This window comes from Coregonus lavaretus (assembly GCF_964263955.1).
Source record: "Coregonus lavaretus genome assembly, chromosome: 1".
NCBI lineage: Eukaryota > Metazoa > Chordata > Actinopteri > Salmoniformes > Salmonidae > Coregonus > Coregonus lavaretus.
In genome coordinates this window covers 70,525,426-70,551,611 of record NC_139988.1, presented here as the reverse complement: position 1 = coordinate 70,551,611, position 26,186 = coordinate 70,525,426, and the positions used below count along the sequence as shown (strand labels likewise).

Here is a 26,186-nt window from a genome sequence, read left to right as displayed (position 1 = left end):
AAAAACTCAACTCGTCGTGTTTGGAGGACAAAGAATGCTGAATTGCATCCAAAGAACACCATACCTACTGTGAAGCATGGGGGTGGAAACATCATGCTTTGGGGCTGTTTTTCTGCAAAGGGACTAGGACGACTGATCCGTGTAAAGGAAAGAATGAATGGGGCCATGTATCGTGAGATTTTGAGTGAAAACCTCCTTCCATCAGCAAGGGCATTGAAGATGAAACGTGGCTGGGTCTTTCAGCATGACAATGATCCCAAACACACCGCCCGGGCAACGAAGGAGTGGCTTCGTAAGAAGCATTTCAAGGTCCTGGAGTGGCCTAGCCAGTCTCCACATCTCAACCCCATAGAAAATCTTTGGAGGGAGTTGAAAGTCCGTGTTGCCCAGCGACAGCCCCAAAACATCACTGCTCTAGAGGAGATCTGCATGGAGGAATGGGCCAAAATACCAGCAACAGTGTGTGAAAACCTTGTGAAGACTTACAGAAAACGTTTGACCTGTGTCATTGCCAACAAAGGGTATATAACAAAGTATTGAGAAACTTTTGTTATTGACCAAATACTTATTTTCCACCATAATTTGCAAATAAATTCATTAAAAATCCTACAATGTGATTTTCTGGATTTTTTTCCCTCATTTGTCTGTCATAGTTGACGTGTACCTATGATGAAAATTACAGGCCTCTCTCATCTTTTTAAGTGGGAGAACTTGCACAATTGGTGGCTGACTAAATACTTTTTTTCCCCACTGTAGCTAGCCGTGTCACTACAAACTAGGCCTTGGCTTATTGTTGCGCAATAGGACGTGTGTTGTTGAGTGAGCTAGCCTCGTCACTTCGCACAAACTATAGTCAGCCTTGTTGAGCGATCTAGCTAGCGATGGCTAGTTACAGTGCATTCTGAAAATATTCATACCCCTTGACTTTTTCCACAGACTTATTCTAAAATGGATTAAATACATTTCCCTTACACCATCAATCTACACACAATACCCCATAATGACAAAGCAAAAACAGGTTTAGAAATGTTTGAAAATCTATTAAAAATAAAACAGAAATACCTTATTTCCGTAAGTATTCAGACCCTTTGCTATGAGACTCGAAATTGAGCTTCGGTGCATCGTGTTTCCACTGATCATCCTTGAGATGTTTCTACAACTTAATTGGAGTCCACCTGTGGTAAATTAAATTGATTGGATATGATTTAGAAAGGCACACCCCTGTCTATATAGGCTCTCACAGTTGACAGTGCATGTCAGAGCAAAAACCAAACCATGAGGTCGAAGGAATTGCCCGTAGAGCTCCGAGACAGAATTGTGTCGAGGCACAGATCTGGGGAATTGTACCAAAAAAATTATGCAGCATTGAAGGTCCCCAAGAACACAGTGGCCTACATCATTCTTAAATGGAAGAACTTTGGAACCACCAAAACTCTTCCTAGAGCTGGCCACCCGGCCAAACTGAGCAATCGGGGGAGAAGGGGTCACTCTGACAGAGCTCCAGAGTTCCACTGTGGAGATGGGAGAAACTTCCAGAAGGACAACCATCTCTGCAGCACTTCACCATTCAGGCCTTTATGGTAGAGTGGCCAGACGGAAGCCACTCCTCAGTGAAAGGCACATGACAGCTTGCTTGGAGTTTGCCAAAAGGCACCTAAAGACTCTCAGACCATGAGAAACAAGATTCTCTGGTCTGATGAAACCAAGATTGAACTCTTTGGCCTGAATGCCAAGCTACGGTGAAGCATGGTGGTGGCAGCATCATGCTGTGGTGATGTTTTTTAGCGGCAGGGACTGGGAGACTAGTCAGGATCGAGGGAAAGATGAACGCCGCAAAGTACAGAGGGATCCTTGATGAAAACCTGCTCCAGAGCACTCAGGACCTCAGACTGGGGCAAAGGTTCCCCTTCCAACAGGACAACAACCCTAAGCACACAGCCAAGACAACACAGGAGTGGCATTCTCTGAATCTCTTTGCGTAGCCCAGCCAGAGCCCAGACTTGAACCTGATCGAACATCTCTGGAGAGACCTGAAAATAGCTGTGCAACGACACTCCCCATCCAACATGACAGAGATTGAGAGGATCTGCAGAGAAGAATGGAAGAAATTCCTCAAATACAGGTGTGCCAAGCTTGTAGCTTCATACCCAAGAAGACTCTAGGCTGTAATCGCTGCCAAAAGTGCTTCAACAAAGTACTGAGTAAAGAGTCTGAATATTTATGTAAATGTCATATATTTTTTATATTACATTTGTAAACATTTCTAAAAACCAGTTTTTGCTTTGTCATTATGGGGTATTGTGTATATATTGATGAGGGGGTGAAAAACAACTTAATCCATTTCAGAATAAGGCTGTAACGTAACAAAATGTGGAAAAAGTCAAGGGGTGTCCAGGATGTGGAGGCGGTGGAGCAAAAGTTACTAGACACAGCTTTCCTGAATGGAGTGGTAGGTGCCTGAAAGGGATGTTTTACTAAAATAATTTCTTATAGTATTTTGTTCATTAGTCCAATGTTAATATATTTTTTTTTATGTTGGATGTTAGCAATCAAGTTTTCAAGATGGAGCACTTTCAATATAGAGCAAAATGTATGATGATGCAAATGAGCAAAATGATCATTGCATATTATTTGCATCATTACACTTTTAACTCTGTACTGCAGTGTTGCCCAAAGCAGTGTACTTTTTTGTTTCTGCCCTAGCACTCACACACGATTCAACTAAGCAACTCATCATCAAGCTTTTGAATTGATTAAGGTATGTGAGTGCTAGGGCAAAAACAAAAATGTGCACCCCTTTGGGACCAGGATTGGGGAACACTGCTGTACTGGAAGTGCACAAAGAAACAGATGTGCATGGTCACGCACGTACACACACCCACCCACACATAAACACGCATAAACACACACACGTACACCACCACCGTATGATACTACTTATCTGACAGGCTGACTGTACTGTGTACTGTGTATTTATCTGTGCTGACTCACTAGACTAGCAGACTACAGTGGCATGTTCCTCCCACGCACCAGGAAACACTTAAATAATAACCGTGTGTGTGTGTGCTTATGTTTATGTTATGAGTCTACCACCATGCACATTTGTAGACAATCCCATGACCTTATAAATATAATACAATGATATCTCTTCGACTCCGCCTACCTGCCTGCTGCCACCATCTCCTCGCTTGTGATTGGCTGGGTGTGCGCTCGGCTGCTCCCCTCTGTTGTCAGGGGAGACGACGCTTCAGTCTTCTCCAGCCCCTGGTGGAAAAGGGAAAAGGGCCTTATCAGTATTTCCCACATTAGACAGTGTTCCCCGGGGGTTTCAGGGTGAAGTTTCCCCTAGATAAAGATCTAGAATCAGCTTCTCCTCCCCTAATTCTACCCTCAACCATTAGCAAGGGAAAATGCAAATCTGACCCAAGATCAGTGTCTATGGGCAACTTCACCCTACTACATCCCTAGGGAGGCGACATTGTGGTTTTACTGTCCCCAAAGGTATACTATACTTTTTGGTTCCTTCTATATGGCTATTCCTGACAATCTCAGGGCTGCTCATACTGTTGGGACTTTTAAAGCAGGCATTAAGACTCATCTCTACCGGCTGGCCTATCCTTCCTCCTACACTTTGATTGTTGCTTTCATCATAAGGTTATATATATATATATACACACAGTGCATTCGGAAAGTATTCAGACCTCTTGACTTTTTCCACATTTTGTTACATTACAGCCTTATTCTAAAATTGATTAAATACTTATTTTCTCTCATCAATCTACACACAATACCCCATAATGACAAAGCAAAAACAGGAAATATCACATCTACATAAGTATTCAGACCGTTTACTCAGTACTTTGTTGAAGCACCAGCGATTACAGCCTTGAGTCTTCTTGGGTATGACGCTACAAGCTTGGCAAACCTGTATTTGGGGAGTTTCTCCCATTCTTCTCTGCAGATCCTCTCAAGCTTTGTCAGGTTGGATGGGGAGCGTCGCTGCACAGCTATTTTCAGGTGTCTCCAGAGATGTTCGATGGGGTTCAAGTCCGGGCTCCCCTGGGTCACTCAAAGACATTCAGAGACTTGTCCCGAAGCCACTCCTGCGTTGTATTGGCTGTGTACTTAGGGTCGCTGTCCTGTTGGAAGGTGAACCTTCGCCCCAGTCTGAGGTTCTGAGCACTCTGGAGCAGGTTTTCATCAAGGATCTCTCTGTACTTTGCTCCGTTCATCTTTCCCTCGATCCTGACTAGTCACCCAGTCCCTGCCGCTGAAAAACATCACCACAGCATGATGCTGCCACCACCATGCTTCAACGTAGGGATGATGCAAGGTTTCCTCCAGATGTGACAATTGGCATTCCGGCCAAAGAGTTCAATCTTGGTTTCATCAGATCAGATAATCTTGTTTCTCACAATCTGAGAGTCCTTTAGGTGCCTTTTGGCAAACTTTTGGCAAACTTGGTACTGGATTCTGTCTGGCCACTCTACCATAAAGGCCTGATTGGTGGAGTGCTGCAGAGATGGTTGTCCTTCTGGAAGGTTCTCCCATCTCCACAGAGGAACTCTGGAGCTCTGTCAGAGTGACCACTGGGTTCTTGGTCACCTCCCTGACCAAGGCCCTTCTCCCCCTGATTGCTCACTTTGGCCGGGCGGCCAGCTCTAGGTAGAGTCTTGGTGGTTCCAAACATCTTCATTTAAAGAATGATGGAGGCCACTGTGTTCTTGGGGACCTTCAATGTGGCAGACATTTATTGGTACCCTTCCCCAGATCTGTGCCTCGACACAATCCTGTCTCGGAGCTCTACGGACAATTCCTTCGACCTCATGGCTTGGTTTTTGCTCTGACATGCACTGTCAACTGTGGGACCTTATATAGACAGGTGTGTGCCATTCCAAATCATGTCCAATCAATTGAATTTACCACAGGTGGACTCCAATCAAGTTGTAGAAACATCTCAAGGATGATCAATGGAAACAGGATGCACCTGATCTCAATTTCGAGTCTTATAGCAAAGTGTCTGAATACTTATGTATATAAAGTATTTTATTTTATTTCTTATAAACTTGCAGAAATGTCTAAAAACCTGTTTTTGCTTTGTCATTATGGGGTATTGTGTGTAGATTGCTGAGAAAAACAATATATTTAATCCATTTTAGAATAAGGCTGTAATGTAACAAAATGTGGAAAAGTCAAGGGGTCTGAATACTTTCTCAAGGCACTGTAAATATATACACTGCTCAAAAATATAAAGGGAACACTTAAACAACACAATGTAACTCCAAGTCAATCACACTTCTGTGAAATCAAACTGTCCACGTAGGAAGCAACACTGATTGACATTACATTTCACATGCTGTTGTGCAAATGGAATAGACAACAGGTGGAAATTATAGGCAATTAGCAAGACACCCCCAATAAAGAAGTGGTTCTGCACGTGGTGGCCACACACACTACTGAGCCTCATTTTGACTTGTTTTAAGGACATTATATCAAAGTTGGATCAGCCTGTAGTGTGGTTTTCCACTTTAATTTTGAGGGTGACTCCAAATCCAGACCTCCATGGGTTGATACATTTGATTTCCATTGATAACTTTTGTGTGATTTTGTTGTCAGCACATTCAACTATGTAAAGAAAAAAGTATTTAATAAGATTATTTCATTCATTCAGATCAAGGATGTGTTGTTTAAGTGTTCCCTTTATTTTTTTGAGCAGTGTATATATATATATATATATTTATTTAAATTTATTTTGTATTTTAGTTATATATATATATATATATATATATATATTTATTTAAATTTATTTTGTATTTTAGTTATATATATATATATATATATATATATATATATTTATTTAAATTTATTTTGTATTTTAGTTATATATATATATTAACTTTTTGATTATTCTCCTATAATGAAAAGCGCTTTACAAATGTAATAAATTATTATTACATTTTATTTTATTTTTTGTCCACGGAAGTTGGGCTGGTATTGTACTCTCTCATTGTCCCACTAATGGGTACAGTGTAAAAGGGTCAGGCCGGTGACATACAAAGACACACACACACAAACACACCATGGGAAAAGGCTACAGTAGTTAGAATGAGCCCTAGTGAATGGAAAGTGTGTGAAAGTGTGTCTGTGCATACACACGCACACCTTCACACACAGTGGCTCCATTCACAAACTCAATGAGGAGGAGGAGAAAGAGATGGAGGAGGAGGGAGGAGAGTTGTGTCTCTGTCTCCCTTGAGTAGTCTGTTTCTCAGCCAGCCAGTGCTGGACTGGAGCCCTCAGTATAAATAAACCAAGAGAACACACAGGGGACTGGACAACAAGTGAGCCCAGACCTACAGCAAAGCAGATGTCAATGAGAACCATACGGTCTAAAGTCTACAACGTATAAGTGTCTCTGTCTATTTGGTGCCTGGGTTGTATTAATTAGGCACCAAATAAAAAAAAGGACTGAAACAGGGAGGAACAACACAAAATTGTCTAATAACAAATGCTCATTCTCCATTGAAAAAAATGTACCATGGGCCCTTATGAATATGACCCTGAATATATATTTCTTTATCTATGGTTTTGAACTATTCTCAAAGATGAACACACACCACCACTACACTAGTCTCTTTTCCTGTATGTGGTCCAGGGCCTACAGCCTCAGAGCTCAATTCAATATATTATAAAAGATAACAAACTCCTGTATAAACAAACGCACATACAGTGCCTTCGGAAAGAATTCAGACCCCTTGACGTTTTCCACATTTTGTTAGGTTACAGCCTTATTCTAAAATTGATTAAATTGTTTGTTTTCTTTCCTCTTCAATCTACACACAATACCCCATAATGACGAAGTAAAAACTGATGATTTTTAGAAATTAAAAACAGAAATATCACATTTACATAAGTCTTCAGACCCTTTACTCAGTACTTTGTTGAAGCACCTTTGGCAGCGATTACAGCCTAGAGTCTTCTTGGGTATGACGCTACAAGTTTGGCACGCCTGTATTTGGGGAGTTTCTCCTATTCTTCTCTGCAGATCCTCTCAAGCTCTGTCAGGTTGGCTGGGGAGCGTTACTGCACAGCTATTTTCAGGTCTCTCCAGAGATGTTCGATGGGGTTCAAGTCCGGGCTCCCCTGGGTCACTCAAAGACAGTCAGAGACTTGTCACGAAGCCACTCCTGCGTTGTCTTGGCTTTGTGCTTAGGGTCGTTGTCATGTTGGAAAGAACACCTTAGCCCCAGTCTGAGGTCCTGAGTGCTCTGGAGCAGATTTTCATCAAGGATCTCTCTGTACTTTGCTCCGTTCATCTTTGCCTCGATCCTGACTAGTCTCCAAGTCCCTGCCACTGAAAAACACCCCCACAGCATTATGCTCCTACCACCATGCTTCACCGTAGGGATGGTGCTAGGTTTCCTACTGACGTGATGCTTGGCATTCAAGCCAAAAAGTTCAATCTTGGTTTCATCAGACCAGAGAATATTGTTTCTCATGGTCTGAGAGTCTTTAAGTGCCTTTTGCAAACTCCAAACGGGCTGTCATGTGCCTTTTACTGAGGACTGGCTTCTGTCTGGCCACTCTACCATAAAGGCCTGATTGGTGGAGTGCTGCAGAGATGGTTGTCCTTCTGGAAGGTTCTCCCATATCCACAGAGGAACTCTAGAGCTCTGTCAGTGACCTTCGGGTTCTTGGTCACCTCCCTGACCAAGTCTCTTCTCCCCCGATTGCTCACTTTGGCCCGGGCGGCCAGCTCTAGCAAAAGTCTTGGTGGTTCCAAACTTCTTCCATTTAAGAATGATGGAGGCCACTGTGTTCTTGGAGACTTTCAATGCTGCAGAATTTTTTTTGGTACCCTTCCCCTGATCTGGGCCTCGACACAATCCTGTCTCGGAGCTCTACGGACAATTCCGTCGACCTCATGGCTTGGTTTTTGCTCTGACATGCACTGTCAACTGTGAGACCTTATATAGGCAGGTGTGTGCCTTTCCAAATCGTGTCCAATCAATTGAATTTACCACAGGTGGACTCCAATGAAGTTGTAGAAACATCTCAAGGATGATCTGAATACTTACGTAAATAAGGTTTCTGTTTTTTATTTTAATAAATTTGCAAAAATGTCTAAAAACCTGTTTTCGCTTCGTCATTATGGGGTATTGTGTGTAGGTTGCTGAGGATTTTTATTTATTTAATCCATTTTAGAATAAGGCAGTAACATAACAAAATGTGGAAAAGGTCAAGGGGTCTGAATACTTTCCAAAGGCACATAGACTACGAGTATGAGCACCCACAGACACACACACAAAGTGGTTGCATCTCTTTCTTAAAACACTGTCATTTGCTACCATTCTAAACTTGGCACTCCCCTGAGGCCAAGTTTAGAACCACAACAGCACAGCTTCCTTCTTTTAGGCCTACGACTATACAATTCCCTCATGGAAGCCCAATGGCCTGGGAAATGTCAGTTACTCTGTTACTGTGCTTTTCTGTAATTTGATTTAAAAATGTGTGTGTGTGCACGAAAAGGGGCAGTACTGGGATATATTTTTTGTTTTAGATATATATATATATATATATATATATATATATATATATACATACAGTACCAGTCAAAAGTTTGGACATCATACAGAAGATAGCCCTATTTGGTAAAAGACCAAGTCCATATTATGGCAAGAACAGCTCAAATAAGCAAAGAGAAATGACAGTTCATTATTACTTTAAGACATGAAGGTCAGTCAATACGGAACATTTCAAGAACGTTGAAAGTTTCTTCAAGTGCAGTCGCAAAAACCATCAAGCGCTATGATGAAACTGGCTCTCATGATGACCGCCATAGGAAAGGAAGACCCAGAGTTAGCTCTGCTGCAGAGGATCAATTAATTGGAGTTACCAGCCTCAGAAATTTCAGCCCAAATAAATGCTTCAGAGTTCAAGTAACAGACACAAATGTGAGATTTTTGCTTCCAAACGCTGTGTCTTTGTGAGACGCAGAGTAGGTGAACGGATGATCTCCACGTGTGGTTCCCACCGTGAAGCATGGAGGAGGAGGTGTCATTGTGTGGGGGTGCTTTGCTGGTGACACTGTCTGTGATTTATTTAGAATTCAAGGCACACTTAACCAGCATGGCTACCACAGCATTCTGCAGCAATACGCCATCCCATCTGGTTTGCGCTTAGTGGGACAATCATTTGTTTTTCAACAGGATAATGACCCAACACACTCCAGGCTGTGTAAGGGCTATTTTACCAAGAAGGAGAGTGATGGAGTGCTGCATCAGATGACCTGGCCTCCACAATCACCCAACCTCAACCCAATTGAGATGGTTTGGGATGAGTTGGACCACAGAGTGAAGGAAAAGCAGCCAACAAGTGCTCAGCATATGTGGGAACTCCTTCAAGACTGTTGGAAAAGCATTCCAGGTGAAGCTGGTTGAGAGAATGCCATGAGTGTGCAAAACTGTCATCAAGGCAAAGGGTGGCTACTTTGAAAAATCTAAAATATATTTTGATTTGTTTAACACTTTTTTTGTTTACTACATGATTCCATATGTGTTATTTCATCGTTTTGATGTCTTCATTATTATTATTATTCACTATTACAGTGCCTTGCGAAGGTATTCACCCCCTTGGCATTTTTCCTATTTTGTTGCCTTACAACCTGGAATTAAAATTGATTTTTGGGGGGGTTTGTATCATTTGATTTACACAACATGCCTACCACTTTGAAGATGCAAAATATTTTGTATTGTCAAACAAGAAATAAGACAAAAAAAAACAGAAAACTTTGTAGAGCCACATTTTGCAGCAATTACAGCTGCAAGACTCTTGGGGTATGTCTCTATAAGCTTGGCACATCTAGCCACTGGGATTTTTGCCCATTCTTCAAGGCAAAATTGCTCCAGCGCCTTCAAGTTGGACGGGTTCCGCTGGTTTACAGCAATCTTTAGCCTCCAGAGTGGCGCAGTGGTCTAAGGCACTGCATCGCAGTGCTAGCTGTGCCACTAGAGATCCTGGTTCGAATCCAGGCTCTGTCGTAGCCGGTCGTGACCGGGAGACCCATGGGGCGGCGCACAATTGGCCCAGCGTCGTCCAGGGTAGGGGAGGGAATGGCCGGCAGGGATGTAGCTCAGTTGGTAGAGCATGGTGTTTGCAACGCCAGGGTTGTGGGTTTGATTCCCACGGGGGGCCAGTATAAAAAATAATGTATGCACTCACTAACTGTAAGTCGCTCTGGATAAGAGCGTCTGCTAAATGACGTAAATGTAAGGTCATACCACAGATTCTCAATTGGATTGAGGTCTGGGCTTTGACTAGGCCATTCCAAGACATTTAAATGTTTCCCCTTAAACCACTTGAGTGTTGTTTTAGCAATAAGCTTAGGGTCATTGTCCTGCTGGAAGGTGAACCTCCGTCCCAGTCTCGAATCTCTGGAAGACAAACTGGTTTCCCTCAAGAATTTCCCTGTATTTAGCGCCATCCATCATTCCTTTAGTTCTGACCAGTTTTCCAGTCCCTGCCGATGAAAAACATCGGTATTTTCGGGGTGATGAGAGGTGTTGGGTTTGTACCAGACATAGCATTTTCCTTGATGGCCAAAAAGCTCAATTTTAGTCTCATCTGACCAGAGTACCTTCTTCCATATGTTTGGGGAGTCTCCCACATGGCTTTTGGCGAACACCAAACGTGTTTGCTTATTTCTTTCTTCAAGCAATGGCTTTTTTCTGGCCACTCTTCCGTAAACCCCAGCTCTGTGGAGTGTACGGCTTCAAGTGGTCCTATGGAGCTGCAAAGCTCCGCTGTGGAGCTTTGCAGCTCCTTCAGGGTTGTCTCTTTGTTGCCTCTCTGATTAATGCCCTCCTTGCCTGGTCCGTGAGTTTTGGTGGGCGGCCCTCTCTTGGCAGGTTTGTTGTGGTGCCATATTCTTTCAATTTTTTAAATAATGGATTTAAATGGTGCTCTGTGGGATGATCAAAGTTTCTGATATTTTTTTAGAACCCAACCCCGATCTGTACTTCTCCACAACTTTGTCCCTGACCTGTTTGGAGAGCTCCTTGGTCTTCATGGTGCCGCTTGCTTGGTGGTGCCCCTTGCATAGTGGTGTTGCAGACTCTGGGGCCTTTCAGAACAGGTGTATATATACTGAGATCATTTGACAGATCATGTGACACTTAAATAAAGTCCACCTGTGTGCAATCTAACTAATTATGTGACTTCTGAGGGTAATTGGTTGCACCAGATCTTATTTAGGGGCTTCATAGCAAAGGGGGTGAATACATATGCACGCACCACTTTTCCGTTATTTATGTTTTATAATTTTTTGAAACAAGTTATTTTTTTCACCAATTTGGACTATTTTGTGTATGTCCATTACATGAAATCCAAATAAAAATCAATTTAAATTACAGGTTGTAATGCAACCAAATAGGAAAAATGCCAAGGTGGATGAATACTTTTGCAAGGCACTGTATTCTACAATGTAAAAAAATAGTAAAAATAAAGAAAAACCCTTCAATGAGTAGGTGTGTCCAAACTTTTGACTGGTACTGTATATATGGCCTTGTGTATGCCTGAGTACACTGGCTTTCTTTTCCGTTCCAAATCTTGGCTCGGTTTATACTCCAATCTCCAAGGGCACTTGGTGGAGTGGAGGAGCTAAGTCTTAGTCCAGGTGCGGGTCAGTCCGTATACACTACGGGACAACTAAATTATAGAGGATATTAATGGAGTAATCAGCTGGAGGGGGATATGGGACTAGGCCAGATGTATGGAGCAAGATAGCGGTATTGAGAAATGTTGATCTTTGAGGATTGTTGGAATGGGGCCCAGGTAACACACATGCAACACAAATACAGCATACTCATACTTGTGTACTGTAGCCATATTCATGATTGCAGTATCCACAAATGCACATATGTACAAATACAGGCCTGTACACAGAGGCATGTACACACATACACACACCCACATATACAGGTACACACACACACACACACACCTCTACACACGCACAGAGCATACCTTAAACAAAGACATCTTGGCAGCAATGTTCATCTTGGCTCTGTCATCAGTCTTCCTGTCAGTTACTGTCAAAAACACACACACATACACACACACAACATTGTAAAAAACACACAAGTAAGCACGTAACACACTCAAAGGTTGTCAAAATCACACAAGCACGTCAGGTATGAGCAACCTATCAGTTAGTTCAGGTCTTGGATTAGGTCTTTGTGTGTGTTTTGTTTCTAAAACAGATATTGCTGTAATGTTGTTTACAGGGTTGGCTTGTCGGTGAGAGGCCCACGCACACACGCAAACTTGCACACAGAAGGACAACTCATTCTCGCTTTCACGCACGCACACATGCAGTCACACACACACAGAGAGCGAGAAAGACACACACACCCACCTCCTCCCACCCACACACATACGCACACACACTAATCCTACCATAGCTGGCCTGAACACCCTGTACTCTGTCTGGGAGGAGAAAGTACTGTACATTCACCACCTGCTCTGTAAAGCGATAAGCGTATTTCCCAGATAAGGTCATTTCCCCAGGAATGAAAACGCCAGAAAAGGGTCTGGGAATTCTCAGGATATCCCATCAGTTTCGCCATTTTCCAAGTTTTACAGACAAGTGCCTCTGAGATGGCGGTCATTGGAATAGTTATGGATATTCGCCTGATGTTGCAAGAATGTTCTCAGAACATATTTTGTATGTTCTTTAAAGGTTCCCATAATGTTTCATTAGGTTGTGGGAACAGTCTGGTCGGAACATTGCTGGACATCAAAAAATATACACTACCGTTCAAAAGTTTGGGGGCACTTAGAAATGTCCTTGTTTTTTTGTCCATTAAAATAACATCAAATTGATCAGAAATACAGTGTAGACATTGTTAATGTTGTATATGGCTATTGTAGCTGGAAATGGCTGCTTTTTAATGGAATAGCTACATAGTAGTACAAAGCCATATCTCAGACTGCCCATCTTAATCTTTTCTTTTTATTGGCCAGTCTGACATATTAATTTTTCTTTGCAACTCTGCCTAGAAGGTCAGCATCCCGGAGTCGCCTCTTCACTGTTGACGTTGAGACTGGTGTTTTGCAGGTACTATTTAACGAAGCTGCCAGTTGAGGACCTGTGAGGCGCCTGTTTCTCAAACTAGACACTGTAATGTATTTGTCCTCTTGCTCAGTTGTGCACCGGGGCCTCCCACTCCTCTTTCTATTCTGGTTAGAGCCAGTTTGTGCTGTTCTGTGAAGGGAGTAGTACACAGCGTTGTACGAGATCTTCAGTTTCTTGCCAATTTCTCGCATGGAATATCCTTCATTTATCAGAACAAGAATAGACTGACGAGTTTCAGAAGAAAGTTCTTTGTTTCTGGCCATTTTGAGCCTGTAATCGAACCCACAATTGCTAATGCTCCAGATACTCAACTAGTCTCAAGAAGGCCAGTTTTCAGCTGTGCTAACATAATTGCAAAAGGGTTTTCTAATGATCAATAAGCCTTTTAAAATGATAAACTTGGATTAGCAAACACAACGTGCCATTGGAACACATTACTGATGGTTGCTGATAAATGGGCCACTGTACGCCTATGTAGATATTCCATTTTTTAAAATCAGCCGTTTCCAGCTACAATAGCCATTTACAACATTAACAATGTCTACACTGTATTTCTGATCAATTTGATGTTATTTTAAATGGACAAAACTAAAACTATCAAGTAGTGTGGATGACTCTACAATGTTTCTTTTAGGGTGCAAAAAACATTCAACTGATGTTACAACAATGTTCCAAGAACACATTTGTTACAGTGCATTCGGAAAGTATTCAGACCCCTTGACTTTTTCCACATTTTGTTACGTTAGACTTATTCTAAAACGGATTAAATATTTTTCTCATCAATCTACACACAATACCCCACAATGACAAAGCGAAAACATGTTTTTAGAAATTTTTGCAAATGCATTCAAAATAAAAAACAGAAATACCTTTTTTTACATAAGTATTCAGACCCTTTGCTATAAGATTTGAAATTGAGCTCAGGTGCATCCGGTTTCCATTGATCATCCATGAGATGTTTCAACAACTTGATTGGAGTCCACCTGTGGTAAATTCAATTGATTGGAAATGATTTGGAAAGGCACACACCTGTCTATATAAGGTTCCACAGTTGACAATGCACGTCAGAGCAAAAACCAAGCCATGAGGGCGAAGGAATTGTCCGTAGAGCTCCGAGACAGGATTGTGTCGAGGCACAGATCTGGGGAAGGGTACCAAAAAATCTGCAGCATTGAAAGTCCAAGAACACAGGGGCCTCCATCATTCTTAAATGGAAGAAGTTTGGAACCACCAAGACTCTTTCTAGAGCTGGCCGCCCGGCCAAACTGAGCAATAGGGGGAGAAGGACCTTGGTCAGGGAGATGACCAAGAACACGATGGTCATTCTGACCGAGCTCCAGAGTTCCTCTGTGGAGATGGCAGAACCTTCCAGAAGGACAACCATCTCTGCAGCACTCCACCAATCAGGCCTTTATGGTAGAGTGGCCAGACGGAAGTCACTCCTTAGTAAAAGGCACATGACAGCCTGCTTGGAGTTTGCCAAAAGGCACCTAAATGACTCTCAGACCATGAGAAACAAGATTCTCTGGTCTGATGAAACCAAGATTGAACTCTTTGGCCTGAATGCCAAGCGTCACGTCTGGAGGAAACCTGGCACCATCCCTACGGTGAAGCATGGTGGTGGCAGCATCATGCTGTGGGGATGTTTTACAGCGGCAGGGACTGGGAGACTAGTCAGGATCGAGGGAAAGATGAACGGAGCAAAGTACAGAGAGATCCTTGATGAAAACCTGCTCCATAGTGCTCAGGACCTCAGACTGGGGTGACGGTTCACCTTCCAACCGGACAACAACCCAAAGCACACAGCCAAGACCATGCAGGAGTGGCTTCGGGACAAGTCTCCGAATGTCTTTGAGTGGCCCAGCCAGAGCCCGGACTTGAACCCTATTGAACATCTCTGGAGAGACCTGGAAATAGCTGTGCAGCGACGCTCCCCATCCAACCTGACAGATCTTGAAAGGATCTGCAGAGAAGAATGGGAGAAACTCCCCAAATACAGGTGTGCCAAGCTTGTAGCATCATACCCAAGAAGACTTGACGCTGTAATTGCTGCCAAAGGTGCTTCAACAAAGTACTGAGTAAAGGGTCTGAATACTTATGTAAATGTGATACAAAAATTGTTTAATACATTTGCAAAAATGTCTAAACGTGTTTTTGCTTTGATATTATGGGGTATTGTGTTTAGATGGATGAGAAACAAAAACAATGTAATCAATTTTAGAATAAGGCTGTAACCTAACACAATGTGGAAAAAGTCAAGGGGCCTGAATACTTTCCGAATGTATATTCTTTAAAAGTTCTTTAAAATGTTGACATAACACCTGGTCTAAGTTCTTTAAAGGTTCCCAGAACATTCTTGTGATATTCATGCAGGTTGCACAGAACATTGTCACAATGTTGCACAATGTTCCACACCTTCCAAATAAGTCCGCTTTTATGACGTTCATAGCATATTTGTTTTAGGTTTAACATTATATTCCATTGATGTTCACACAATATACATTTTACCTCGTCTTTGAAGTCCTCATAACATTTCAAGAACATTTTAGAAAATGTTATTTAAGTTTTACCTAATATTACCACAACATTCCCAGCGTGTACATTTGTATCTCCTTAAAGCATAAGAAAGCAGATTGGAATACATTCCCATTATATTTCGCTCCAGATTTAATTGCAATTCTCATTTGAGGACTGTATTGTAGGCTCACTACAAGGTGATATAGATAAATATGGCATTTTCATTTCATTCATAGGACATTTGAACAGCATTTAATCATGCAAAACATAGCCTTATTTTTTCCTCTTTATAAGTTGACAATATACTCTCTTTATATGCTGCGTACTTCTGGGCCAATATTTACAAGGTATCCAAGACTAAGTGCTGATTTATGATCACTTCTGCTTTTAAGATCATGAGAAATAAGACGGGGGAGCATATCAAGCGTCTCAAAGTAGGAATTATATCAGGTGAGTAAAAAAAATTAAGTTCAACAATCAATTTTTTCACGTTTTATTTTTTACAGTTAGTCTAAATTCTGCATTTCTGACTGGATTTATAAATCTGAACAAAATAAAGACATCCTCTCTTTTAGTACAGTATATGTGAGCCTCAATTTCACAGTTTTGTTTAAAATAAACATGGATAAAGGATATGTGGGATTGAACCTGCAATTTTCAGATATGCAGCCAGATCATTAATGGCAGTCAAGCATCGATGATCATGTCACCAGAATAAGACCCTCAATACTTATTGAAAAGGAGCATCAAGATCACTGTGCACTTTCACCACCCTGTGAAGTTCATCATAACTTATTTAATAAACTGCATGGTTTCCCAAGTAGTAGTGGGAGGACCACACACCATATCATCACGTGACTCCAAGTTTACTTTGATATGATGGTTATTACATAAATATTTGCGCATTCCACCACCATTTCTCACATAATTTATTTTACTGACACAAAAAGACCCCACCACCATGTCGAACGAACAAATTATCTATCGGGATTCATAACATTGTACCGAAACTACATGTTTCCATCACAGCTGTCGTGATTTTTTTATTAATATGGTATGACTTTACTCGCATAAAAATTGTGGATGGAAGCATGGTTTGTGATGCTGTTCAAATGTTCTATGAATGAAATTAAAATGTGTCCCTATATCACCTACACCTACAGTCCTCAAATGTAAATTGCCATTAAATCTGAAGAGAAAGATAATTGGGATGTATTCCAATCTGCTTTCTTATGCTTTAAGGAGCTACACATTTGCATGCTGAAACTGTTGTGGAAATATTGGGTAAAACTTCAATATAACATGATCTAAATGTTCTTGAAATGTGCAGAGGACCTCCAAAACAAGGTAAAATGTATATTGTGTGAACATCAATGGAATATTACGTTAAACCTAAAACAAATATGCTTCATGAACTTAATAAAAACGGACTTATTTGGAAATTATGGAACATTGTGGGAATGTTCTGTGCAACCTACAGTGGGGAGAACAAGTATTTGATACACTGCCGATTTTGCAGGTTTTCCTACTTACAAAGCATGTAGAGGTCTGTCATTTTTAGCATAGGTACACTTCAACTGTGAGAGACGGAATCTAAAACAAAAATCCAGAAAATCACATTGTATGATTTTTAAGTAATTAATTTGCATTTTATTGCATGACATAAGTATTTGATCACCTACCAACCAGTAAGAATTCCGGCTCTCACAGACCAGTTAGTTTTTCTTTAAGAAGCCCTCCTGTTCTCCACTCATTACCTGTATTAACTGCACCTGTTTGAACTCTTTACCTGTATAAAAGACACCTGTTCACACACTCAATCAAACAGACTCCAACCTCTCCACAATGGCCAGAGAGCTGTGTAAGGACATCAGGGATAAAATTGTAGACATGCACAAGGCTGGGATGGGCTACAGGACAATAGGCAAGCAGCTTGGTGAGAAGGCAACAACTGCTGGCACAATTATTAGAAAATGGAAGAAGTTCAAGATGACGGTCAATCACCCTCGGTCTGGGGCTCCATGAAAGATCTCACCTCGTGGGGCATCAAATCAAATCAAATTGTATTGGTAACATGCGCCGAATACAACAGGTGCAGACATTACAGTGAAATGCTTACTTACAGCCCTTAACCAACAGTGCATTAATTATTTTATTTTTAAAATAAAACAACAACAGAAAATGTGTTGAGAAAAAAAAGAGCAGAAGTAAAATAAAGTAACAGTAGGGAGGCTATATATACAGGGGGGTACTGTTGCAGAGTCAATGTGCGGGGGCACCGGCTAGTTGAGGTAGTTGAGGTAATATGTACATGTGGGTAGAGTTAAAGTGACTATGCATAAATAATTAACAGAGTAGCAGCAGCGTAAAAAGGATGGGGTGGGGGGGCAGTGCAAATAGTCCGGGTAGCCATGATTAGCTGTTCAGGAGTCTTATGGCTTGGGGGTAGAATCTGTTGAGAAGTATTTTGGACCTAGACTTGGCACTCCGGTACCGCTTGCCGTGCGGTAGCAGAGAGAAGAGTCTATGACTAGGGTGGCTGGAGTCTTTGACAATTTTGAGGGCCTTCCTCTGACACCGCCTGGTATAGAGGTCCTGGATGGCAGGAAGCTTGGCCCCAGTGATGTACTGGGCCGTACGCACTACCCTCTGTAGTGCCTTGCGGTCGGAGGCCAAGCAGTTGCCATACCAGGCGGTGATGCAACCAGTCATGATGCTCTCGATGGTGCAGCTGTAGAATTTTTTGAGGATCTGAGGACCCATGCCAAATATTTTCAGTCTCCTGAGGGGGAATAGGCTTTGTCGTGCCCTCTTCACGACTGTCTTGGTGTGTTTGGACCATGATAGTTCGTTGGTGATGTGGACACCAAGGAACTTGAAGCTCTCAACCTGTTCCACTACAGCCCCGTCGATGAGAATGGGGGCGTGCTCAGTCCTCTTTTTTTTCCTGTAGTCCACAATCATCTCCTTTGTCTTGGTCACGTTGAGGGAGAGGTTGTTGTCCTGGCACCACACGGCCAGGTCTCTGACCTCCTCCCTATAGGCTGTCTCATCGTTGTCGGTGATCAGGCCTACCACTGTTGTGTCGTCGGCAAACTTAATGATGGTGTTGGAGTCGTGCCTGGCCATGCAGTCATGGGTGAACAGAGAGTACAGGAGGGGACTGAGCACGCACCCCTGAGGGGCCCCCGTGTTGAGGATCAGTGTGGCAGATGTGTTGTTACCTACCCTTACCACCTGGGGGCGGCCCGTCAGGAAGTCCAGGATCCAGTTGCAGAGGGAGGTGTTTAGTCCCAGGATCCTTAGCTTAGTGATGAGCTTAGAGGGCAGGAAAACGCAAAACCTTGAGACTTCCTTAGTATTTGATTTTGTGCACCAGCTGTTGTTTACAAATATACACAGACCGCCACCCCTTGTCTTACCGGAGTCAGCCGTTCTATCCTGCCGATGTAGCGTATAGCCCGCTAGCTGTATGATATCCATGTCGTCGTTCAGCCACGACTCGGTGAAACATAAGGTATTACAGTTTTTAATGTCCCGTTGGTAGGATAACCGTAATCTTAGGTCATCCAATTTATTTTCAAATTATTGAACGTTGGCTAATAGGATTGATGGAAGAGGCAGTTTACTCGCTCGCCGTCGGATCCTTACAAGGCACCCCGATCTACGTCCACGATATCTCCGTCTCTTCCTCACGCGAATGACGGGGATTTGGGCCTTGTCGGGTGTCTGTATGATATCCTTCGCGGCCGCCTCGTTGAAGAAAAAATATTCGTCCAATACGAGGTGAGTAATCGCTGTCCTGATATCCAGAAGCTCTTTTTGGCTATAAGAGACGATGGCAGAAACATTATGTACAAAATAAATTACAAATAACGCGGAAAAACACACATAATAGTACAATTGGTTAGAGGGCTGTAAAACGGCAGCCATCTTCTCCAGCGCTGTTTACTGAAATCAATGATCATGAGGAAGGTGAGGGATCAGCCCAGAACTACACGGCAGGACCTGGTCAATGACCTGAAGAGAGCTGGGACCACAGTCTCAAAGAAAACCATTAGTAACACACTACGCCGTCATGGATTAAAATCCTGCAGCGCACGCAAGGTCCCCCTGCTCAAGCCAGCGCATGTCCAGGCCCGTCTGAAGTTTGCCAATGACCATCTGGATGATCCAGAGGAGGAATGGGAGAAGGTCATGTGGTCTGATGAGACAAAAATAGAGCTTTTTGGTCTAAAATCCACTTGCCGTGTTTGGTGGAAGAAGAAGGATGAGTACAACCCCAAGAACACCATCCCAACCGTGAAGCATGGAGGTGGGAACATCATTCTTTGGGGATGCTTTTCTGCAAAGGGGACAGGTCGACTGCACCGTATTGAGGGGAGGATGGATGGGGCCATGTATCGCGAGATCTTGGCCAACAACCTCCTTCCCTCAGTAAGAGCATTGAAGATGGGTCGTGGCTGGGTCTTCCAGCATGACAACGACCCAAAACACACAGCCAGGGCAACTAAGGAGTGGCTCCGTAAGAAACATCTCAAGGTCCTGGAGTGGCCTAGCCAGTCTCCAGACCTGAACCCAATAGAACATCTTTGGAGGGAGCTGAAAGTCCGTATTGCCCAGCGACAGCCCTGAAACCTGAAGGATCTGGAGAAGGTCTGTATGGCGGAGTGGGCCAAAATCCCTGCTGCAGTGTGTGCAAACCTGGTCAAGACCTACAGGAAACGTATGATCTCTGTAATTGCAAACAAAGGTTTCTGTACCAAATATTAAGTTCTGCTTTTCTGATGTATCAAATACTTATGTCATGCAATAACATGCAAATTAATTACTTAAAAATCATACAATGTGATTTTCTGGATTTTTGTTTTAGATTCAGCCTCTCACAGTTGAAGTGTACCTATGATAAAAATGACAGACCTCTACATGCTTTGTAAGTAGGAAAACCTGCAAAATCGGCAGTGTATCAAATACTTGTTCTCCCCACTGTATGTGAATATCACAAGAATATTCTTGCAACATCCCAGACAACTCCCATAACTTAATTAAATGTTCTGGGAACCTTTAAAGAACTTAGACCAGGTCCTGTGTTACCTAACAAACATTGCATGAATGTCATCACGGCTGAGCATATTTTGTGTTTTGGGAACCTATGACCTTAAAATAACTCAGAAAGGCTGTTCTGTCAACATTCTTGCAACATCAAAGGATTTTTTTGTGCACCCTGATACAAACATTATCTGAATGTCAGCACAACTGGACAGTTTAAGTGTTTTGGGAACCTATCTCTTGTCAATGTTCCCACAACCTAAAGAAACATTCTGTGAACCTTTAAACAGATCAAATGTGTTCTGGGAATGTTCTTGCAACATCAGGTGAATGTTTTTGCAACCAAAAATAAACATTGTAGAATTATCCACACAACTGGACCGCTTTTGTGTTTTGGGAACATACTGTATATTTTGTGATGTCCCACAATGTTCTCACCAGAATGTTCCCATAACCTAATGAAACATTCTGGGAGCCTTTACAGAACAGACAAAATGTGTTCTGGGAACATTCTTGTAACATCAGGTGAATGTTTTTGCAACCAAAAAAAAACATTGTAGAATCATCCACAACGTGAACTAACAAATGTTCGAGGAACTTTCACAGAACCAATTTTGGTTTGCTGGTTCTATGACATAGTGAGGAAATAACATTTGCTTGGGTTCATTTTGGGTTATGACAAATGGGTTCTATTATTAGTTCCACTTCAGTTCAGAGATGGAGAGATAGAGAAACTTTGCTGATGAGAAAAACAATCTGAAACAATATAACTTTTCAAAAGGGGAAAATCTTAGATACTTTGCTTAGTGCAAAACCTAGCACTTATTGTGATGTGTGTGCATGCGTTTGTGATCTCTATTTGATATTCCCTAAGTGATCCCTATTCGAGTCCCTTCAAGTTTAACGGCCCAACACTTGACGGTAAGAGATGACCAAGCAGGCAAGGAGAAAGGCCATCAGTTGCGGCAGTCTATAGGTCTTACAGTGCCTAGTGAAAGTCTACACACCCCTTGCAGTCTTAACTTTCTTTTCAAAGTTAAAGAAAGTAAAAAATAATAATATCCAAATTCATAAAAAAACGAAGATGTCATGATTGGGTATGTCTTCACACCCCAGAGTTAATGCTTGGTGTATGCCCCTTTGGCAGCCATTACAGCTGTGAATCATTTTGAATGATATTCTACCACCTTTGCATAACTCTTAGGGCAGTTTATTAGGTACACCCATCTAGTACCGGGTCGGACTCCCCCTTAGCCCCCAGAACAGCCTGAATTCTTCGGGGCATGGACACGTTGCTCAATTGGTATCAAGGAACCTAACGTGTACCAGGAAAACATTCCCCACACCACCAGCCTATAGCGTTGACACCAGGCATGATCGGTCCATGGACTCATGCTGTTTACACCAAATCCTGACAGGAACCGGGATTCATAGGACCAGGCTATGTTTTTCCACTCCTTAATTGTCCAGTGTTGGTGATCGTGTGCCCACTGGAGCCACTTCTTCTTGTTTTTAGCTGATAGGAGTGGAACCTGGTATGGTCGTCTGCTGCAACAGACCATCCGTGACAAGGAACGACGAGTTGTGCATTCCGAGATGCCGTTCTGCAAACCACTGTTGTACTGCGCAGTTATTTACCTGTTTGTGGCCCGCCTGTTAGCTTGTACAATTCTTGCCATTCTCCTTCGACCTCACATCAACGGGCTGTTTTCGCACACAGGACTGCCGCTGACTGGATGTTTTTTGTTTGCCGCACCATTGTCGGTAAACCCTGGACACTGTCATGTGTGAAAAACCCAGGAGGCCGGCCGTTTCTGAGATACAGGATCCGCCAGGCCTGGCACTGACGATCATACCACGCTCAAAGTTACTTAGGTCACTCGTTTTGCCCATTCTAACATTCAATCGAACAGTAACTGAATGGCTCGATGCCTGTCTGTCTGCTTTATATAGCAAGCCACGGCCACGTGACTCACTCTCTGTAGGAGCGAACCATTTTCGTGAATGGGGTGATGTACCTAATAAACTGTGGCCACAGTGTGTGTCCATTGTTTTTGTCAAAATTGCTCAAGCTCAGTACATTTGGTTGGGAATCATTGATGGACAGCAATATTCAAACCAAGTCTCAGATTTTTTAAAGCAGATTTAAGTATTGCAGGGCCACATGACTCACTGTCTGTAGGAGCGATCCATTTTCGTGAATGGGGTACCTAATAAACTGGTCAGTGATCAGTGGTGTAAAGTACTTAAGTAATAAAAAAAACGTTAAAGTATTACTTAAGTCGTTTTTTGGGGTATCTGTACTTTTACTATTTAGATTTTTGACAACTTTTACTTTTACTCCAATACATTCCTAATGAAAAGAATGTAAATTTTACCCCATACATTTTCTCTGACACCCAAAAGTACTCGTTACATTTTGAATGCTTAGCAGGACAGGAAAATGGGGAGGGAATGGCCGGCAGGTATGTAGCTCAGTTGGTAGAGCATGGTGTTTGCAACGCCAGGGTTGTGGGTTCGATTCCCACGGGGGGCCAGTATGAAAAAAAAGAACATATTGTATGCACTCAGTAACTGTAACTCGCTCTGGATAAGAGCGTCTGCTAAATGACTAAAATGTAAATGATGTAAATGCATACATCTATATTATTAAACAATATTTATATATTTTTGCAGTGCCGGCCACGACTTAGCAGCGGCGGTGCGCTGCTGCTAAATGCATATAGGGAAAACATTGGAGTTGCATCGCCTTCTCGTTGCTCATGGAGGATAGCACCCGTCTCGAACACCACATGCCTCATGTTTCTCCTGCGTCTGGAACTGTCCTGCAACAGTCTTCTCCTAGTTTGTCAGTTGGGCGTCATCTTGGTTTTTGTTTTTTAGAGATAAAAAAAAATTCCTTTAACCTCTACTCGGTGCCCTCTACTGGCCATCCCACCGCTGCCGCCATATGTAAGGGAAGAACAAGCAGGCAATGAGAGAACTAAGTAGGGTGCAAATATTAGTGGTTTTATTTTCACGAACATGAAGGTGTTTACAAAGTAAGAGCAGTCAAAAGCCATAGTGCATAAAAAGAGTACTTAAAGGTCTGTAAAGGTATAAAAGTAAAACTGTTCTAATGCCTCAAACATAGATAAATGTATTACTGAGGTCTACAGAACAGAACAGGAGCAACTCCAAGGGTTAAAGGGTAGGCAGCAGGAGTTTTTACTCACCAAAGAAACAACACAGTGTGGTCAAAGACTTAGTAACTTAGTTGTAGTCACAATCTGGTTACCTACAGTGCATTCGGAAAGTATTCAGACCCCTTGACCTTTTCCACATTTTGTAACGTTACAGCCTTATTCTAAAATGGATTAAATAGTTTTTTCCCCCTCATCAATCTACACACAATATCCAATAATGACAAAGCAAAAACAGGTTTTTAGAAATTTTGGAAATGTATAAAAAGCAAGTAAAGAAGACCCTTTACTCAGTACTTTGTTGAAGCACGTTTGTCAGCGATTACAGCCTCAAGTCTTCTTGGGTATGACGCTACAAGCTTGGCATCAGGCCAAAAAGTTCAATCTTGGTTTCATCAGACCAGAGAATCTTGTTTCTCATGGTCTGAGAGTCTTTGGGGGCTGTCAAGCGGGCTGTCATGTGCCTTTTACTGAGCAGTGGCTTCCGTCTGGCCACTCTACCATGAAGGCCTGATTTCTGGCCATTCTACCATGAAGGCCTGATTAGTGCAGAGATGGTTGTCCTTCTGGAAAATTCTCCCATCTCCACAGAGGAACTCTGGAGCCATGTCAGAGTGACCATGGGGTTCTTGGTCACCTCCCTGACCAAGGCCCTTCTCCCCCGATTGCTCAGTTTGGCCGGGCGGCCAGCTCTAGGAAGAGCTCTTGGTGGTTCCAAACTTCTTCCATTTAAGAATGATGGAGGCCACTGTGTTCTACGCTTCCCCAGATCTGTGTCTCAACACAATCCTGTTTCAGAGCTCTACGGACAATTCCATCGACCTCATGGCTTGGTTTTTGCTCTGATGTGCACTGTCAACTGTGGGACTTGATATAGACAGGTGTGTGCCTTTCCAAATCATGTCCTATCAATTGAATTTACCATAGGTGGACTCCAATCAAGTTGTAGAAACATCTCAAAGATGATCAATGGAAACAGGATGCACCTGATCTAAATTTCGAGTATCATAGCAAAGGTTCTGAATACTTATGTAAATAAGGTATTTCTGTTTATTATTTGTAATACATTTGCAAAAAAATTAAAATAAACAGTTTTCGCTTTGTTATTATGGGGTATTGTGTGTAGATTGACAAGGGATAAAAAATTAAAAAATAAATGTTAGAACAAGGCTGTAATGTAAAAAAATGTGGAAAAAGTGAAGGGGTCTGAATACTTTCCGAATGCACTGTATAACCCCCCCCCCCCCCCTGTTTTTGGGGTTTTAAATAATTATTAACTTTTTTTTCAGGTAACTTCGGAACTACTCAGAATGCACTATATCCACCGTCATTAAGAGAATCTACTCTGCTACAGAGTTCATATGCTAGCTCAATAGCTAGCACGAGCTGGCTAACTTAATCAAAAGTACTTCCACCAAGTATTCCTGGGGCATACATGTATATTATTAAACAATATTGATATATTTTTGCAGTGCCGGCCACGAGTGTTGGTGGTGGTGGGCTGCAATCCACCAATCACGAGGAAATGTGACGTAAACAAGCTATCGTATTACCAATCAGGCGAGCATTCCTCCATGTTCAGCTTCAACAGGCAGGCTCTTTGTGCCTTCTTACCCCGGGCTCACGAAAGGGGAAAATCATCCCTGCCTGCTCTAATTGTTTAGTACCTTGTCTGTTCTTCGTTTCATTTTCGTCCTCCTATTTGTTTTGTCAACTTTGCGGCCTGTTCTCTGAAGTAGGCTACCAGAGATTTTTTGAAGGGCCTCGCTTCCTGGCTCTCACTTAGTAACTCAGCCACTCTTTTACCATAGGTTGGGCCCCAGCCGTCAATGTGTAAGTCTCTGCTCTCTCTTTGCTTTTGATCTGCTGGTGTTGTTTAAAGTTGTGTTCTGTGAGTTCCTGCCTGTGCTAGTTGGTCTCGAGTTGGTCTGGCTTGCTACTTATGCCGACTGTGGTGGTTGGCTAGCTAGGCTAGTTAGCTAGCTGGCTAGCTTGCTGGCTAAGATAACTGCATATAATATTATTTGATAACTGGTTGATAGCGTTTTGGATTTCCAAAACTTTGGTTTACTTTAATGTGGCTCAATTCGCTATTAAAGCTGTAAATTAGCTAGCTACTGTAGGTGTTTATAGCCACAGGCCGACTCATGCAGTGCTAATGTAGTATGGATGGTGGGCTAATGTTAGCAGGCTAGTTGGCTAGCAACCTTGCAGGCTTGTTTGTAACAGTAAATTCATAAAGTATTTTCTTGTAAGTTAGCTGAAAATGTTATTGAAACCAGTAGTCATGCGTGCACACAATT

General features: G+C 42.4%; 1 protein-coding gene across 2 annotated transcripts in view; it reads right to left on the bottom strand.

Moving 5' to 3' along the window:
• svild (supervillin d) overlaps positions 1-26,186 on the bottom strand; it is a 150,090-nt gene that overhangs the window by 76,000 nt on the left and 47,904 nt on the right. For both annotated transcript variants that reach the window (XM_084165650.1, XM_084165649.1), the window contains 2 exons: positions 12,025-12,089; positions 3,164-3,264 (listed from right to left, as the gene is read on the bottom strand). In XM_084165650.1, coding sequence (XP_084021776.1) covers positions 3,164-3,264; positions 12,025-12,089 — 166 coding nt within the window. The remainder of the gene's footprint in view (positions 1-3,163; positions 3,265-12,024; positions 12,090-26,186) is intronic.